Here is a 16,002-nt window from a genome sequence, read left to right on the forward strand (position 1 = left end):
ACTGGGTGAAGGGATTGGGCCCGAATTGGGCTGATTGTTTATGGCCAGTGGAAGTTTGATGGGGAAAATCCTGATTGTGTTGGGGAAGATTTGGCTGGAAATTTTCTGGGGGACTTGCTGCTTTTTGTTCTTATTGAATTGTTACTTTCAGTAACATCCAGGTTGCCCAGACTACCAGTTTGGGTACATCTTTATAAGTTATAAATTACAATAAATAAATAAATCAACATGAAATGTATGAAAGCAGAATAGTTTTTCCTGTGCTATGCCACACCCATCTACCTTGCCCTCTCTATCACTGTGAGCTTTTGCACATAATGTTGGCAAAAGCTGCTGAAGGGCATCTCTTCATCAACAACCCTGCATAGTGAGTGAGCAAACTGTGTGTAATTTGTATCACTGAACTGCTATCACAAAACCATACTTTTTCGTTAATCACTGACAACTTTATCCATGTACCTGTTTAGCTTCCTATTTGTTATCTGAGGAGCTGATTTTTATATTGTTTAGAGCAGCATAGAGTATACAGTCAGTGCTTAATGAACAGGAAATAATTTACACCCCAAACTTATTCAATACCCACTCTACATGTATCTAAATAAAATTAAGTGTTCACCACAGGACCCTTTGTCTTGCACAGGTAAGGTTTCTGTTACTCCATAGTTCGAAAATGAAAAGTTGTATGCAGGCTCTCCAGCTACCAGATGTGTAATACTGAATGAAACACTTGTACAAACTCTTCTAAAGGGGACTGATGTTTGATGATAAAGTGACTGTCAGCACTGAGTTGGTTTCCTAGAATTTAGGCACCAGAGGGCAGGCCCTAAGCTGATGTAAGTTGTCATAGCTCTATTGGCTTCAGCAGAACTATGACAATTTAAACCAAAGGATTTGTACTGATATCTTTAATGTCAGAGACAACAGGAAGAACAGTGAGGATATGATTATCTTCTGTTCGTATTTAATCTGGCCAAAAAATCCAGCTCTTTTTGAGAGTTGTATTCAATGTAACGAGTCAAAAGTAAATGGAAATATGTTGCCAAGTGTGGTGACTGCATAGTCATGGTTTGATTTTACTAAAGTGCATGCACACAGTTACACAACTAATTTGGATGTGCAGTTGCTATGTTGATGCAAATTATGTATTTTTGCATCCAAATGATGTGACTTGAGTAAGCAGTCACTGTAATACTGTGTTCATACACTTGCTTGAGTCCCATTGTACCTATTCAAGCTTTAACATCCACTGCAAGCCTTCTTGAAAAGATTATGCTATGTGTCAGTTCTAGTGGTAGACAAATGTAACCCAAATTTTAAAAGCAAAGCACAAAATTTACAAACATGGCAATTGCCCCAAGTCTGAAGTTACTAGGGCCAAATGTGAATGGAATCTGTTAGCAATGATGACTACAGACACTGTGGCTAGCAAGAAACCATTGTGTCATGCAGAACCCTAGGTTGCTTGTACTGTAGACTCCATGGAATGGTGTAAACATGACAATCAGGCTTCCTGACCTCTGTGTCTTATTCTGGAGCTCCACCACGCATTGTTGCAACAGAGTTTGGCAGAAATCTGGTGATCATTGCCAGCTTCTCATTCAAATTCTAGCAGGCTTATTCTTAAAATGTTATCTGCCTATAATATAATACAAGCCTTAGTGTATTTTGATTAATAGTAAAATCCTAAAACTGTTTTTGTTCCATTTACTGTTGCACTCTTAAGAATATTTTGTGCAAAGTAGCATGTTCACAGCGCACACAATTGGTTTTTAACAAAATACTTTCCAAGCAATTTGCATTAGAGTAATAATAGTTTAAATTTTATCATAGCTAAAATAGCTTATGTACATAATTATCAGTTATAGCTGTCATGTGGATTTGTAGTTCCCTTCAAAAAATTATAAGGTATTTTTTGTCTTTTCAAAAACACCTTTCTTTCCTCTGCTTCATAGTCTGTATCTGACTAGTAATGGCTACAGCTTGTGTCAACAAGCAGTAATGGTAATGCATTTGTCAGATATATATAAATGAGAGAAATTGGCAGGTTCACAGACAGTCCCATAGGATCAAGCTGAACTTCAGAGACATCTAGATATGGCAGAAGTGACCTTGTGAACAGTTCATGGTTTTAAATAAAAGGTAAAATCTTAAAGCATCTCAGTAATTTGCAAAGCCCAGCTATTCTGTTGGACAGGGTCTGATTTTAGAGAGGAACTGCTCCAAGGGCGAAATGGAAATGGAAATAAAGGCCCTTGCCTTTATAGTAATGCCCTTTCGCCATCCAGCTACATCAAATTCTGCTGTCAGATTTGGAATCACAGTGGAACCTGCTGTTCTCTTCTACAGCATGCGTAGTGGGGAGTTGAATTGAGCATACAATGAAGTTATTGGCTTGGACAACGCTGTGGGAATTATTGAAGGGAAGAAATACTAGCTGTGCACTCAGGAGATAGCAAAGAAGAAGAAAAAACCTGGTAGGGTAGTTTAACACAAATGTACCATGCATTTAGCTTTCTGCCATAAATTAATCACTTAAAGTGAACATACTGTATCTGATGCACAGGAGAAATATGGGCTACTCTAAACAATCTACTTTAGTTTTCAGTTTGATGGTGTGCTTATCTATCATATGTTTATTGGGGAGGATTTTGTTTCAGAATTCCAGGTAAACTCAAGCAATTTGTACAAGATTTGCACTCCGGAAAATTGCACAGAGAATTTCATCATGGCCCAGATCCAACTGATGTAGCACCTGGTCAGGTAAGACTTACAGAAATGAAAGCATTTGTATATGGCTGTTTGGGCAAACCATTTATTCTTTCTCATCATGAAAACAGTGCTTTTACATTACCTTGGTGTGTAAGAAATCTGTTTATGGAAAATATAGTATGTAGCCATATTTACCTAGCAATATTTTAAAACACTACAAGCCAGCACTGATAAATCTCAGAACATACTTAAATTGAGAAAAATCCCACATTTTTGTGTTCTTACTGAACAAGAAAAAAATTTCAAATGTTTATTTCTTCGTATGGAAACCCTTCTTTTTTTAATACCTGTAATATCACTGGTTTTGTCACTTGAGTTAATTAAACTCTTCTGTGACTTGGAACATTCTGAATGGAACTGGCATTGTTCTGCTAGTGTGATGTAATCTGTTCATTTTAACAATTCAGTGATTGAAAATAGTATGGCTTAAATAAAACCAATTGTTTATGAATTCTTTTACCAATATTACATGAAGTTGTAAGGAATCCATTTTTACTTTGTCTGAATTCCATGTGTACTTACTTTTAGAATAGTAATAATATAATTTAGGGCTGTCAAACAATTAAAAAAAATAATTCCAATTAATTGTGAGATTAAAAGAATAGTAGTGATTAATCGCTGTTTTAATCACACTGTTAAACTATAATAGAATATCAGTTTAAATTTATTATAAGTATTTTTTCTACATTTTCAAATATATTGATTTCAGTTACAACACAGAATGTAAAGTGTACAGTGCTCACTTTATATTATTTTTATTACAAATATTTGCACTGTAAAAAAGATTTTTAAAAATAGTATTTTTCAATTCACCTCTTACAAGTACTATAGTGCAATCTCTTTGTCGTGCAATTTATAAATGTAGATTTTTTTTCCCCCCACAAAGCTGCACTCAAAAACAAAACAAAATCTAAACTTTTAGAGCCTACAAATCGAAGACTGAAGGGGCATATGAATGTTTAGCATAATATAAATACCTTTCGGTGCTGGCTACAACAGTGCCATGTGAACGCTTGTTCTCACTTTCAGGTGACATTGTAAACAAGAAGTGGGCAGAATTATCTCCCGTAAATGTAAACACACTTGTTTGTCTGAGTGATTGGCTGAAAGAAAAGTAGGACTGAGTGGACTTGTATGAGGTGAATTGAATTCAGCAAAGCACTCAGTTCTTCAGTCCACTCACTGGGTGAACCTGGGACAAACTCTGCTTCTACTCCAAGCCTCTATCTATACTCCCTTAACTGACTTGTCTTTGCCCTGAGGAAAGTTTCAAGAATGTGCTTCTTATGAACTCACTTGGCAGCTGGCACAAGCATAATTTTCTTTAGCCACATACCTTTTAAATTTCATATGAATATTTTGCATCAGAGGATTTCAAAACACTTCACAAGCATTAATTAATTAATTAACCTTCACAAAACTCCTGTGTGATATGGACATATTTAGACACAGCGTGGCTAAGTGACTTGCCCACATTTGAAAGAAAGTACTGTATGTGGCAGATTTAAGAAGAGAACCCAAATCTGACACACAGGCCTGTGCTCTAGCCATGAGACTGCCATTCCCCTTCCATCTAACTAGCTGGACTTGGTATTTTTTAATCTGTTAGGACTTTCTCCTCTGAACTTTTTTTTCTGCTCTTTTTACATCTCCAGTTGTTCTTAGCAAATTGAACTTTTTGAGCTTGGGTTATTTTTATGCAACTGTGCCAATGTGTGTGGCCCAAATGTACAGTCGTAGAGGCTCCATTCTTAAAGTTCACCTGAGTTCAGCACACCTCAGTGGTGGTTGCACTGTTTTTCACCACTTGCAATCCTGGAGCATGCTGAGGACTGGCACAGGAACACTGGGCTACACCAGGGGAATCCTCAGCTGCCACTTTAGGGTAGCATTAAAGTAGTTTTTGTGATGCTGTTGTGACAGCACGAAGTGACTTATACGAGACTGAGGATCAAGTCCCAGATGCTCAGCTGAAACATTTGACTGGCTCACTCAAAGCTTTTCCCTTTGAATCCTTTCAGGCCATTTTAGGATAAGATTTACAGGAAGCAGTGGATGGGAGGGGAAGAGCTTTCAGGCATTTAACACAGGACATGAAAGTTTACAAGGACTTTTGCAAGTAGATATCACAGATCAGATTGTTGTATTGAACACTGAAGCCAGGCTTTTCAGTGATGTACTCATCAGCTCAGAACTCAAGAGGAGACCTTAAAGGAAAATCTGGGCTCTGTTATGTAGGAGTTCAGTTCAGATAGTCAAAATGGTTCCTTCTGGTAGTGTCAAGGGACTGCTGTGCTACTGAAGATGCCATATTTTAGATGGAGTAAAATAGAGGTCCTGGCCACTTGTCATTAGATACCCTGGTACTTTCTGAAAGTTGGGTTGATGGTCCTGCTTCCCTGAGCAAAATGTAACACAAGTACAGTAAGTGCTTCTGCCAGGTGCAATATAATTTGAAAAGGGGTCTTCATTGTATCTCCAGGCAATCCAGGGATGTACATTCTAGGCATCTTTTGGCTGGCTTTTGCTTTCAGTTGATTTTGGGAGCCATGTTAGAAGATATATTTGTTCAGAGTCATTGGATGGAAGTCCATTTTAATAAAGTTCAGTTCAATACATCTTTTAGATATTACTTCCCACAAGAATGTGTTTGGCATAGGTGTCTGGCATCAATCATTTTTGTGTTCATTATTGGAAATAGATATATATTTGGGGGGAAATATCTAACTCCATAGATTCTCACATTTTAAGGCCAGAAGGAACCATTTTGACTATCTAAACTGAACTCGTACATAATGCAAGCCATGGAATTTCATGAAGTGATTCCTGCATCCAGCCCCATACTTGTGGTTACCTAGAGCATGTCTTTTAGAAAGACCCATGTTTTTGACTGAGGTCTGTTAATTTGGCTTAACTACATTTCTCGGAGGTGTGAAAAAACCACACCCCTGAACAGCATAGTCAAGACGACCTAGCCCCCAGCGTAGACAGTGCTAGGTCAACGGAAGAATTCTTCTGTCAGCCTAGTTACTACCTCTCAGGAAGATGGTATCTATTCCAATAAGAGAACCCCTCCCATCAGCATAGGTAGTGTCTACACTGCAGCAATGCAGCTGTGTCGCTGTAGCATTTCAAATGTAAATAAGCCCTGTGACTCTTAATGTTAGAGAATTTACCACATCCCTTGGTGAGCTGTTCCAATTGTTTATTTCCCTCACTATTTGAGGGCTTGTCTACACTTGAAAATGAATTTATATTTAAGGTAGGATGTGAATTTAAAGCACAATAGCTTTGAAAATAGAATAAGCTAACCCAGAACAAGGCACTCTTTTTCAAGAAGTGTGTCCCCACATGGAGTTATTCCACAATAACTCAATGTGTAGACAAACCCTGGAGGAAAAAAAAAGACTTCAAGTGGTTGCACATGTCCATTCCACTTCAGGTGTGTGCTTGCTCAGTGCACTAGCATTGGAGATTTTACGCTCAGCAGTTCCCATCAAGATAGCACATGTATGTAGTGGGTACTTGTCAATACACACTCTTAGTGTAGGGGTTTTTTTTCTACTAATAGGTTTCCTTTTTTTACTTCTGTACGTTATAGTTCCTTTCGGTTTTGGGTACCGGTGCCAGGGCTTGCTTTGTTCCCCGGGTTTCAAACTTTACAATGCATGCAAGACAGTTCTTGTCAACAGCCTGCACTGTAGGTTTCTGAACTACCCTAGAAAAAGGTCACATCAGAGAAAGATGCCAAATCTACAGGGACTTAGCCCAGAAGTAAAAAAAGGCAGGGAAGTACCTTCTTATGGAGGCAGCCCTCTACCCACCCTCAAAGCCTTCCCGTTTGGGGCAGGCACTGTGCAACTCTGCTTTAGTTAGGAGTGTTCCCCCTTTCCAGGCAGAGTCTGTGCCAATCTCCTTCTCTGGTACTGAAGAAGCAGCATCAGAGGACAGCAACCAGAGACCCATCATCCAGGAAATCAAGGTCCCTGGCACTGAACTCCAGCAATCAAGTTGGGAAGGAGAATGGAGTGCACATAGTGCTGAGACATTCTGTGGTACAGATACAACCTCGAGAGGTCATCGACTTCAGCGCCGATAATGGTGCCATTGAGATCGACCTCTAAGCGTGCATCATCCTGTTAAGCAGTGCTGTCATCTTTGGCTCAGCAGTAGCAGCAACAGAATCTTCTGGTGCTGTCAACACTTGAGGCATATACCTGCTGAGTGCTAGTGTCACTGGCAGACCAAGAGACATCTCTCCCAGTACTGACGGCCACTCTCATGGATTTACTGGCTACTAGAATTCCGCGTCCAGTACCGTTGCTACCTCCAGACAATCTGGTACTAACTCAAGAGGCAAGCCAGCTTATGATTTCCTTGATGCCATCCTCTTCGGACTACCGTCAGTACTCCCTGGCACAAGAAGCACTGCACCTACCTGATTGGACTAAATTTCATCGTGCAAGGGAGAAGTTGGATCTTGTGTGTCGCAGCCACGTCATGTAAGCCATTGCTCTCCTTCAAGAGGCTTTAACCTCTGGTATCTAGTGGAGCCTCCCCATTGGTCAGCTAGTGGCCATGGTTGGGAAGAAGTTGAGCTCCAGTGCCATATTGATGGCCGTACTGGAACCCATGTGGGTTTCCTCCTGCCCCAAACCCTCTCCGCACCCTCTGCCCTCTATGTTCTCCAATAGATGTTGTGATCCTGCATGGCTAAAACTGCAAGAAGCTGCTCCCAGTACCAGGCCCTGTACCGAACGTGAGCAGTCTGCCTCAGTGAATCCCCCCCTTTGGAGGAAGTAGGGGAAGCTCCACCTCAGCCAGTCTTGGGTTCCTCCTCATCGGCCAACGAGGTGGTTATGTCTTGTGTTTCCTCACTTCCCTGGGATGATTATGGGGCCCACCAGAACCCTTTAAAGCAGGTGGCTTCCTCCCTAGATATCCAGGTGGAAGTAGTTCATGAGCCACACACAGGTTAGTTCATATCTTGAGATCTGTGGGGCCTTCTCAAGTGGCAATTCCCATAAATGAGGTTATTCTGGAGCCCAAAAAAGTATTGTGGTAAACACTATCTTCACAGCCTCCTACAGCAAAGAGATCTGAGTGGGGTATTATGTCCCCTTAGAGGGGGTTGAACATTTTTACACCTCGTGTGATGGCCTTCAGTCAAGGGGAATGTTGCCTAGTGGTCAGGGCATAGGCCCTTTGACATGCGGGGATGGGATTTGGTGGGCTAGAGCTCTGTGCGGATACCAAATTTATATCCGTAGATATAAATCGGATATCCGAGGAGCTGCAGGGCTCTGTCGGGAATGGCTGGGGCGAAAGCAGCCGCACGTCAGGCCGCTGCTCACAGGAGCCAGTGCCCTGCACAGGCAGCTCCTCCAGCATGGCTGTACCGCCCCCCAGCCCGCCCACTGGGGTAGGCACCAGGCTTAGCAGCAGCTGTCCCTGATCACGCTAGTCCAGGAGCATGCAAGCCGCTGAGCCTGAGCTCCTGACACCCAGAAGCACTTTAAAGCTGCCCTCCCTGGGCCACTTCCTACCACCCCACTATTGTCCAAAGTTCACAGTCTGTAACAAGACACTGTGAAGGGGGTCAGGTCACTGCCTGGCACTGCTTCACAGCTGGACATGGCATGGCAGCTCTCTCCCTCTTGGGGCAGCAGCTGCATCCTCTGATGCCTGGGGCCTCCAGCCAGGCCAGTTCTAAGTCTCTCCCCTTCAGGGGCAGTCCCTAAACAAAACACTGGAATCAACACAGATAAACTGGGTTAGTAGATGAGGGGAGAAATGTCTCCCTCTGAGAGTCTATTAGAAGCAGGTCCTCCCTTCCCTCAGGGAGGGAACTTAAAGCAGTTGCTGAGAAAGAGATCCTGCCTTCCTTCAACCCTTCCCTCAGGAACTGCAAGGTAATGGTCCTTTTTCTTCCCTGCCCTGCCCATAAGTGAGCTGTTCTGCTCCCTTTTAACTCCTCCTCCAGTCTGTGCATCTCTTGTAGGTATGGCGGGCAGGGCTGGCTGAGCCCAGAGCAGCCTTAAAGTGTGGGGTTTGTATACCTCATCACACCTTCCCATCCCCATGGTCTTTGGTCTCAGCTGCTAACAAAAGCAAACGCTACGGTCAGTGGGTATCTATCCCAAAATCAAAAGATGCAAGGACGCTCAATCTTTTGGCAGGAAAGCTTATTCAACAGCTAGACTAAAACTCCAGATTTGTAATCAGCAAGTGTTGCTGGGACATTACAATTTCTGCCACCCAGCAATGTTGTAATATTTGCAGAGAAGTTACCAGAGGAGGCCAGGCAAGAGCTTCTGGCAGTAGAGGACAAAGGAAAGTTGGTAGCTGGGACCTTGCTTCATGCTGCATTGGATGCTGTTGATTCTGCTGCCAGAGCCATGGTATTGGCCATTACAATGCACAGATGTTTGTGGCTCCAGTCATCGGGTCCTCCTCAGTAGGTCCATCAGACCATTCAGGATCTCCCTTTTGAGGGACTGAGGTTTTTTTTCAAGGCAGGCCGATGATAAGCTTCATAACCTTAAAGACTCTAGGGCTATATTCAAGTCTTTGAGTATTTACACTCCCCTCCCAAAAAAGCAGCAGTGGTAGCCACAGCAGTATCACCATTTTTATTCTGGTATGTCTCAGCACCAGGACCAATCTAGCAGGAAAGAGAAAAGTTACAGGAGGAGACCACCTCTTCCTTTCTTTTCAGCCACGGTGAGATCATCATCCAGACAGCCTTGAAACACCAAGCAGTCAGTTCGACGTTCTTGTTGAGAATAGCTTACCAATTTGTAGTATAGGGTATGTCTATACTACCTGCCAGATCAGCGGGCAGCAATCGATCCAGCGGAGGTCAATATATCACATCTAGACTAGACTCAATAAATGGACCCCCGAGCGCTCTCCTGTGTACTCCTGTACTCCACTGCCGCGAGAGATGCAGGCGGAGTCGATGGGGGAGCGGCAGCAGTCAACTCACAGCAGTGAAGACACCATGGTGAGTAGGTCTAAGTACATCGACTTCAGCTACGTTACTCACATGGCTGAAGTTGCGTAATTTAGATCAATTCCCCACCCACCCACCCTTGTGTAGACCAGGCCTCAGTTTCTCCTGCCCCTGTTTTTTCCAACATGGTATCCCACTTCCTAAGTGCCTGAAGCCATGTCACTATGGCCAGTGGGTCTTAAGCAGGATGGAGCTGGGATACACTCTAAGTTTATTTCTATCCCCACCCCTTTCCTGGGACCACTTTAATGAGGAAGTTCTTTGGGAGATGCAATCTTTCCTCCTGTTGGCAGTCATAGAGGAATATCCTCCTTTTTACAGAGGAAAGGGGTTTTATTCTCACTATTACCTAATTCCAAAAGCAAAAGGACATCTCAGACCCATTCTGGACTTGCTAGAGCTGAACAAGCACAAAAAGAAAATTGTTTCACATGGTCACTCTGATTATTCCGTCTCTGGATTGTGCTGACTGGTATCCTGCACTCAACTTAAAGGATGTGTATTTATATGTCGCAATACATGAAAGGCACAGGAAATTCCTCAGACTTATGATCTACTAATTCCACTGTCAGTTTGCAGTTCTGCCATTTGGGCTGTCTGCGACTTCCTGTTCTTACAAAGTGCATGGCTGTGTTCCTGAGAAAATCAAATGTTTCCATGGCAGGATGACTTGCTGGTGAGTCCTTTCCAAAGCCAGATGACATCCAGCCTGGCCAAGATCCAGTCCACCGGGTTTGCTGATCAATGAAGAAAAGTCAATTCTCTTACCTGTTCAGAGAATAGAGCCTATAGCAGCAATCTTGGATTCCATAGGAGCCAGGGCATTCCTCCAGACATTTCATTAGACCTGAAGGTCCATCCCACCATGACAGCACAGAATTGCCTCAGGCTTCTAGGCCTTGTGGCTTCATGTACATATGTGGTTTGACATGCCAGGCTGTGTTTCACTAAGTTGCAGAGCTGGCCGAGCTTGATGTATTCCCCAGTTCATCATTCACTGGACACATTGGTTTAAGTGCCCACAGAAGTCTTAGCCTCTCTTGACTGGTGGATGGACCCAACCCAACATACTTATGGGAGTCCCTCTTTGTTTCCCCACATCCTACTTTGGCTCTGGTTACAGATGTTTCCACCCTAGGTAGGGGAATTCACGTGTGGACTCTACAGGCTTCAGATGTCTGGTCTGGCCAAGATTTGGCTCTCCGTATAAACGTAAGAGTTGAGAGCCATTCATCTAGCTTGTCATGCTTTCCTCCCCCACATCCAGGAAAGGAATTTGCTAGTTCCTCCGGCAACACCACTGTGATGTTCTATGTGAACAGCCAGGGAGGGGTAAGATTGACACTTCTATGCCAAATGGCAGTAGTGTTTTGCATCATAAGCTCAATACACCTCACAGCCTCCCACCTGCCATGTGTCCAGAACAGTCTGGCAAACCGAATGAGGAGATCTTTCACCAGTCACTGCAAGTGATCTCTCTGGCCAGATATGGTCAGATTTTTCAAGCTTGGGGTGATCCCTCCCACATAGACTTGTTTGCAACCCAGCACAACAGGAAGTGTCACCAATTTTGTTCTTGAACATGTCACCATCCAGAGACTTTAATGAACGCTTTCCTGATGCCCTGGAAAGACAATCTCATGTATGCCTACCCTCTGGTTCCACTCCTATGCAGAGTGTTAAAAATCAAACGGGGCCATGTTCACACGATCCTCCATAGCACTGGCATGGCCTCGCCAGCATTGGTTTTCCACTCTAGTCAGCTTCTCAACCAGGGTTCCATTACCACCAGAAGCAGACCTGATCTCACAGGACCATGGCCATGACCAAGACTACTTCATCTTTCAGTGGGATGCTCTATGGCTAACAGCACACAAGAATATCTGTTCAAGTGACGTGCAAAACATCCTCCTAAATAGCAAAATACCTTCTACTAGGTACACTTATCTGTTGAAGTGGAAAAGATTTTCCCGCTGGTCTCAGCAAAAAAGCGTTGGTCTGGTCTGGGCTCCAATACAACATGTGCTGCACTATGTGTTATACCTGAAGCAGTAAGGTCTTGCCATCAGGAACTAGCGGTTATCTCGGTTTTCCATCCTCTGATTACTAATTGCTTACTTCTCTCCAGTCCAAAGTCACTTAAGTTTTTGAAGGGTCTGAATCATCTATACCCCCAAGTAGACGATCCTATTCCCCCTTAAACTTAGACCTGGAATTAGCAAAGCTAAGGGGACAGCCCTTTGAACCGCTGGCTACCTGTTTGTTGCTGCATTTTTCAATGAGGGTCACCTTTTTGGTGGCTATTACCTCAGCAAGGAGAGTGGGAGAATTGAGAGTCTGGGTATTTGACCTACCAAAAACAAACATCAACAAGGACAAGGTTTAGCTATGCCTTCATCCAAAATTTCAAAGTGGTTTCTCACTTCCACATCAATCAGGCATTTTACTTGCAAACTTTCTTCCTTTCCTAAGTCTCATGCTTATAAGGATGAGGAGAGAGACTCCACACATTTGGATGTTAGGAGAGCATTAGTGTTTTACTTGGGCAGGACTAAACTGTTTAGGTTTTCCTCACAACTGTTCATGGTGGTTGTGGACAGGATGATGGGCCTTCCGGTCTCATGTCAACAAATCTTGTTGTGCATTTCCTTCTGTATATGTTTGTGCTACAACATGGCCAATGTAATTCCACCACACAGGGTGCTAGCACGTTCAATGAGATCACATGCAGCCTTTCTCACTCAAGTGCCTATTCTGGATATTTGTAGAGCTGCAGCTTGGTCTTTGGTACATACCTTTGCATCTCATTAGGCCATCTCTCAGCAGTCTAGCAATGATGCCAGATTTGGATGCATAGTCCTTCCATTATTATTCAGATAGACTTTGATCCCATTTCAGGATTGAACTGCTTTGTGAGTCACCTGAAGTGGAACTGACGTGTGCAACACATCTCAAAGAGTAATAGGTACAGAACAGATTAGTAAGCATTTTTTTCCAGTTTGAAATTTGCTGACTTCAAATTCCAGCCACTGGATTTTGTTATGCCTTTAGCTGCTAGATCGATGAGCCATCTAGTATCAGACATCTTCTGACACTAGAATTTATAGCCACCTAATTTAGACACACATCTGGCCTCTTATTGTTGTCATATCTGAGCACCTTCCTTGCACACAATATCTGTCTGCAGTTAATAAAGCAAAACTCTTTTTAAAAAGAAGAAAAAAAGATATGCCTCCTCACTAAAAGATGCTGGTATCATTTTCTGCCTCTTACATTTTTATTCATTGTGGAAATCTGAAGTTTTTTAATGCCATTTCCATTCTGGTGAATTTATTTTGAGATTAAGTCTCTGAAGTTTATTCTTGATAGTTTACCACTACTTTTATCCTCAAATCATGTTACAACACATGATTTTTCCACTTTATTGAAGGCAGTTGACCTTAAAGTTCCACATGCAGAAATTTAAGGACTTCTGATAAATAATCTGCGTCTTTTTCATGGTGACTTATGAGAGAAGGCATCTAAACCATATTTTTAATACTGCAAAAATGCTTCAGTACATAGTCTGATGTCAGAAATTCCATCTTTCAGTGGGATTACAAGCATTTCTAGGTTTCAAGTTATTTGGCTCTCCAAGAGAAACACTGTTCAATAGCTGCACATTTGCCCTGCATGTGCTGTGATTTGTTTTTTGTTTTTTTTTAAACTACTGAGGCAGGGCTCTTGAGAGGAAATTTTGATTGATGAATTGCTCATTATAGTCTGTACTTCCTGTTTGGAAGGTTTGGATTAATGACTATTAGAGCATTAAAGCAAGTTTAGTAATCAGTAAATGAGACCTATTGCTCTTTCACTCCCCAGTTCTATGCCCTGTAGTTGCTTGCCATCAGTATTTTGATTATAATGGAAGAATCTGTACTCAAAAAGTCAAATGTGAAAGTATCTAGATGAAAGGATTGGTGCTAAAACTGTTACCGAGGTATACGAGATGATGTACAGAATGCAGATTCAAGGCACAATCCTGTATTTTATCATAAAATACAAATCCAGCCCGTGTATATTTGTATATAAACAAACTACATATAGCTGGTTTTAAGGTATTTGCGTATACACAAGTCAGTCCACCTGGGACACCCAAGTCCCCAGGCAGGAGAAGAAAATTGTAGCAAGTTCCACCTGGCTTGCTGTGTAGCTCTATACTGTATATGGAGAAACTGCCTGAGGGTTTGGCATGCTAGATGGGGCTTGCTTCTGCAGCTCCCCAGCCGCCTCTGCAACTTACCAGGTGCTACCTGTTCTACTCTTGTATGAACCTCTCTGCTCTACAGAGATTAATCACTAGTTACAGACAGGTAGATCTCAATGAGAGGACAGATATATATATATACAAATACTTGTGTGCAGAAAATATGTTTTGCATAAATCATCACAGTGCAATGTTGTTATTGGGAAATCAAGTCTCAAAAGTTAGTTTCTCCTGAAAATGTAACTAGGTCATGCTGTCACTCCCATATGTTCCCCCACAAAATGAGTTCATTTAGAAAAAAGGTTATTTGGGTGCGTTTCCAGTCTATGCAATCGCTGAAAACCAAGGAAGCCACCAGTGAAGGCAACATTAATATTCCTGGGGAAATTCTGCACACAGCCAGCCCCGCTGCCTAGAATAGCTGCCTACCTCTCATCTTCCTTCCCCATGCCATCAAAACACATGTATAAGTATGTACGTGGGTCCAACTGGTATATATTACATAACTCTTCATACAGCATCATGCTATCGTGTGTGTATGTGACAAACACTGCTTACCAGGAGGCGTACATTTGTCTTTCTCCATCTACAGGTGGCCTTTGAATTATCCGTATAATTTGTGTTGTATACGTTTTTAATAAAAACCTTTTGCAGTTATTTGTAATTTGTCAATGACAGTCTGACTTATTGGCAGACAGAAGAGTCTCCAATGGATTTGGCACAGCCAGTAGTTAAAAATCTTTTTAGGAGTAAGGGTCACTTTTGCCATTATTTATCATAACTGAAAACTTGCACGGCAGCAGGTAGCCAACACATAGACTCTTCTCCATAAGCAACTACACTTGTTTTGTGGCTACACAGATGCGTGTAGGTGTAGATTCTGGTGAAGAATGTTTTATCGATCAGAGAAGTGCAGCTGGAAATAAAATTTTGTCCATCATCTCTGCATTTCTCTGACACCGCTCTGAGACCATCCTCCTCACTCAACCCAATTAAACATTTAAAAAAAAAATCCTAGGAAATTAATATGCAGACAGCTTTGTTCAGAACTTTGCTTTGTGTCAGGATTACTCTGTGTGTGGGACACAGCTAAGAAATTAAAAGTTAAGCCACCTACCAGTACATACTTTCTGCTCCTACTTAGAGCTACACACGTCACGATTACTACAACTACTGTACATGTACACATCCTTAACTCTGTCCCCCTCTGGATGCCAGCCTTGTCACCTCCTTTACCAAACTCCCCCTTCCCAACACACAATGTTCTTATCTTAATCATGTGCTTCACAGACCTTACTATGGAGCAAGGTATCTTCTTCCCCATTTTACAGACAGGTAACTGAGGATCTGAGCGTGCACAGTATTTGGCACCTCTGGGAATAGAACATGGGTCACCAATATAATGGAGTCAAGTCTCACTCACTTAGCCACACCACCTCCAGACGAGGCCAAATCTATGTGTAAAATGGGAGTGTTGCAACATAATCGCATCTGCAGAGTACTGAGAAACAAATTAATTACATGATCATATGCTGTTTGCTTTACAGAATGGTCTTGTGGTTAAGGTATTTGTCTCCTACTTCCCCATAGGAAAATAACCATACTGTTCAGTAATGCACATGTATGTTGAAGTTTGAGGTCAGAGTTAAGGTTTTGCATTTAGTGTGCGGTGAGGAATGTGGTGTAGGTATTGTTACTGTACACACTGGAGGCGATTGGGTCTTAGGAGGATCAGAATCTGTCTAGGCTGATGTGTGGTGGTTAAGATGTGTTAAAGGAGGAAATGTTAACTGGGTATTTCCTTGATGTTAAGGATCTTTGTGGATGGGCTTTCTGCTTTAAGCAACCTGAAGTGTTTGTTTTAAACCAGGTTATTTCTCTGAGTATATAAAAGAAATTCATTCCATCCAGTTCAAGAAACTTAGTGTTCTGTTTGTTTTTAGTCTCATTTCTCATAAGCAATAATCTTAAA

The 16,002-nt window shown here is 42.2% G+C and overlaps 1 protein-coding gene across 2 annotated transcripts in view; it reads left to right on the plus strand.

The window, feature by feature from the left end:
- Positions 1-16,002, plus strand: part of ERP44 (endoplasmic reticulum protein 44) — a 120,926-nt gene that overhangs the window by 104,278 nt on the left and 646 nt on the right. For both annotated transcript variants that reach the window (XM_038388560.2, XM_043508535.1), the window contains exon 11: positions 2,658-2,760. In XM_038388560.2, coding sequence (XP_038244488.1) covers positions 2,658-2,760 — 103 coding nt within the window. The remainder of the gene's footprint in view (positions 1-2,657; positions 2,761-16,002) is intronic.

The sequence above is a fragment of the Dermochelys coriacea genome, chromosome 2 (assembly GCF_009764565.3).
Source record: "Dermochelys coriacea isolate rDerCor1 chromosome 2, rDerCor1.pri.v4, whole genome shotgun sequence".
Lineage (NCBI taxonomy): Eukaryota > Metazoa > Chordata > Testudines > Dermochelyidae > Dermochelys > Dermochelys coriacea.